At 45.3% G+C, this 3218-nt stretch overlaps 1 protein-coding gene across 1 annotated transcript in view; it reads left to right on the top strand.

The window, feature by feature from the left end:
- The window catches only part of LOC126393404 (gamma-crystallin B-like), a gene marked incomplete at its 5' end in the record, with an annotated part of 3116 nt that extends 833 nt beyond the window's left edge, over positions 1–2283 (top strand). The window contains 2 exons of the mRNA XM_050049557.1: positions 649–657; positions 2011–2283. Coding sequence (XP_049905514.1) covers positions 649–657; positions 2011–2283 — 282 coding nt within the window. The remainder of the gene's footprint in view (positions 1–648; positions 658–2010) is intronic.
- Positions 2284–3218: the final 935 nt, after the last annotated feature.

Here is a 3218-nt window from a genome sequence, read left to right as displayed (position 1 = left end):
TAGCTGCTCGCTAATTCCTGCTATCAGCTGTTTCCTGTTTATCCACCGCCAGTGGCTCGCACGTGCGGCGTCATCAACAGCTCCTCCCACAAGTCATCAACAGCCCCTCCCGTGGTGGAAGGCAGCCTCGTTCCTTTTAAACCAAAGGGGTTCCACCAATATGTCTACCCTACGAGGCGGAAAATTGGGCGCCTTGGATCAACACGCCAATCCGGCTCTGTGTGTCTGAACGCTCGCAGCTTGCCGGCAAAACGGCCCAACATTCGCGGAAAATCTGGCAGTGTAAAAGGAGCTAAAGTGTCTGCGACTGTGAGACAGTAACATCAGTAATCCTACAACGTGAAATCTAGAAACATTGAAAACACTTTTCAAAACTTAGTCACCCGAGACTTAAATGATGTGCAGGTGTCACTGAGCTACATGTGACATTAGTATAAAGTATTTTTTGTTATTTATTTGGATGGCGATGAACATGTCATATAAACACTTTAAAGTGACGCCAAACTGTTTCTGAAGTGAAGAGTGGAAAAGTCGTTAATGACTGACGTCTGACGTCTGTCTGACCCAAATGTTACATTCATAATAACAGGAGCCAGTTAACAGTGTGTGGATTATTTTACTTTTTTTATCGCAGTCCTTATCACACAGGTGCCTCATGTTATTTTGAGCTGCAGTGATGAATCAGAGTGTAAAATATCAACACTGTCACTGCGACTAAAATAAACTTTGCATGAGTTAAAATCATGTGTTGAGTGTGTGAACGATCTCTGTGTTTGTTAGAAACTGTTTTAAGACCAGTGGAAATATTCAAGAGATTCTGCTGACCTGTGACATTATATAAGCTCCTCTGTTTTACCTGAGGCTGCAGACTTTTGTCCATGTCAGGATACTTTTAGAAGTCAGGGTGTTGACAGGCTGTGATCAGGTCAGCTGCTAAGCATCAGTTACCATGGTGATTTCAAAAGTCAAAGAGAAGAAGCAGCTTGACTATGGAGAGCTCCGCGATGTCGCACACGGGGGAGCGCCATGTGATTTATCCCGGTAAAAGGAGAACCAGCTTGGTGGGACTGGAAACTCAGAGTTAAGCCTGAAGTTACCTCCTAACTCCAGATCCTGTGTCTTATGCAGGCCTCAGGGTGTCTACCTTCCTACTGGGAAGGAAGAAGTTTTTCTCATTATCTTGGTTCTTGAGGAATTGCTTAAAGTTTATTAATGATGAGCGAATGATTTGATTGTCTGATGTATTAGTGCCCAAGTAAAGACGTCCTTAACGTAAGGTCACATAATTAATGTAAGGTTATGGAGGTTAGATTTAGGAAAAAGAAACATGACCTTAAAATGACTCAAAGTCCTCACGGTGTCAGACACCTGTCTCCAGGACAAAGTCCTGTGTTATGTGACCCATCCACCACCCCAACCTCCCTCCTTACAAGACCACTCAAGAATGCTTCAGTCAGTGTGTTGGTCAGGTGTAGGGTGACCAGATGTCCTGAAAAATTCAGGACAGTCCCGAAATCCAAGCAGTTGTCCTGAATCGCGAATCCTGCCCTAATTGTCCTGAAAATGACACTAGAGAAGAGTCTGGAGTAGTTATTGCTCGATAAAACATTAAAAACCGATCATGATGGTTGAGACGTCCTGCAGCTCCCACCGGCTGCACACTGGCTGCAGCAGTTCCTACATGAATTATGGGTGTTGTAGTTTGAAGGAGAGAAGAGAGCGCAAGGCCTGTAACGACTGTACCAGGTGTCTTTTATTTTGTTAGCTTTTATTTTTTTATCAAGTTTAAAGGACAAGTGCACTTACACTGATCACTTCCATAAAATAAAACGAGAAATTGAAAAAGAGGAAAAGAATTTGGAAAACTGTTAAAATTAAATTAGGGACTGATCACAGATGTGTTGTCTCTGTGTGTTTTTACATCTATTGTTGGTTAATCTGCAGCTATGCTTTTAATGAAGCTGACATGACACTGACAAGTGAACTAAGCTCCTGCTCTTTGTCTTTCAGGGCACTGGTGCGTTCAGGGTTCGTGTCTACGAGCGTCCTGACTTCAACGGTCGGATGTTGGAGTGCAGTGAAGATTTGAGCAACCTGCCCGAGCGCTGGCACCTCCATGAGACTCACTCCGCCCAGGTGCAGGAAGGCGCCTGGGTCTTCTACGAGCTTCCCAACTACCGCGGACGGCAGTACCTGCTGGAGAAAGGAGAGTACCGCCGCTACACCGAGTGGGCAGCCATGAACCCCACTGTGGGGTCCTTCCGCCGCGTCCACAGCCATTAGACTGTCTGTCTTTGAGTTTATGTTTTACATAACTGTTATTTGGAGATGTAATAAAAAAGGATTGTGCTTGATGTGTTCACCCCTCTGTGTTCTGTGTTTGTATCTCACCTGGAGACAACGACGCTGATCATCAGTGGTGGTTATATGTAAGTGATACTGCACAACGTCCTGTTCAACTCTGGACCTTTGTTGGCTTTTGTAAAACCACAGTTAGTCCACAGTAGAGACAGTTTCTAATCTTCAGAATAAACACGTGAACATTTGGTGCTGAACCCTCTAAATGCAGCATTAAAGCTGAGGTTGGCAGAAATCTGTAAAAGGCAAATAAATGAATAAATAAAAGGCAGAATTTGAAAACACACCCTCCTGCAGCTTTCTCCTCTCTGTCCTAAGCCCCTCCCACCAGACGACCACACTCATATACACGCACGTCATACAGTGACCCAATATTTCCATATTGATTTATTTTATTAAACTTTATTTCACTGAAGAGTCAGATGATCAATGAGACAAGAATTGCCTGACGACCTCTCAGTCCCTCCACCTCGCTCCCCGCCACTGTGGCCTGCCTCCCAGGGAAGGGAGTGGGCAGCAGTTTTGGAGACGTACTTCAGTCGGCTGCTGTTGCAGCTTGAATTTGTGCAGCTCAAACCCCCAGCACCAGATGTCACAGAGGGCTGAGGGTGGGTCTAACCTGTGTGAACAGCAGCATCAGAAAGAAAGTTTGCTGAGCTGTCAGCCCCCCACACCTGGGCTTTGCTCTGGCGTGATTTAGGCCCTGTTTAGACGACAACGGTTTCTCTAAAAACGGAAAAGTCTGCGCTTTAAAAAACACGGAACCGCAAACGACAGACGGTGCTGTTTCCAAAAAATTGCACTCTGGAACCCGTTTTCAAAATGTTGCGTTTTCAGGCACCCAAAACGCCGCTGTCGTG

This window comes from Epinephelus moara, chromosome 7 (assembly GCF_006386435.1).
Source record: "Epinephelus moara isolate mb chromosome 7, YSFRI_EMoa_1.0, whole genome shotgun sequence".
NCBI lineage: Eukaryota > Metazoa > Chordata > Actinopteri > Perciformes > Serranidae > Epinephelus > Epinephelus moara.
The sequence above is the reverse complement of the archived record's forward strand: the minus strand, read 5'-3'. Positions and strand labels throughout refer to the sequence as shown.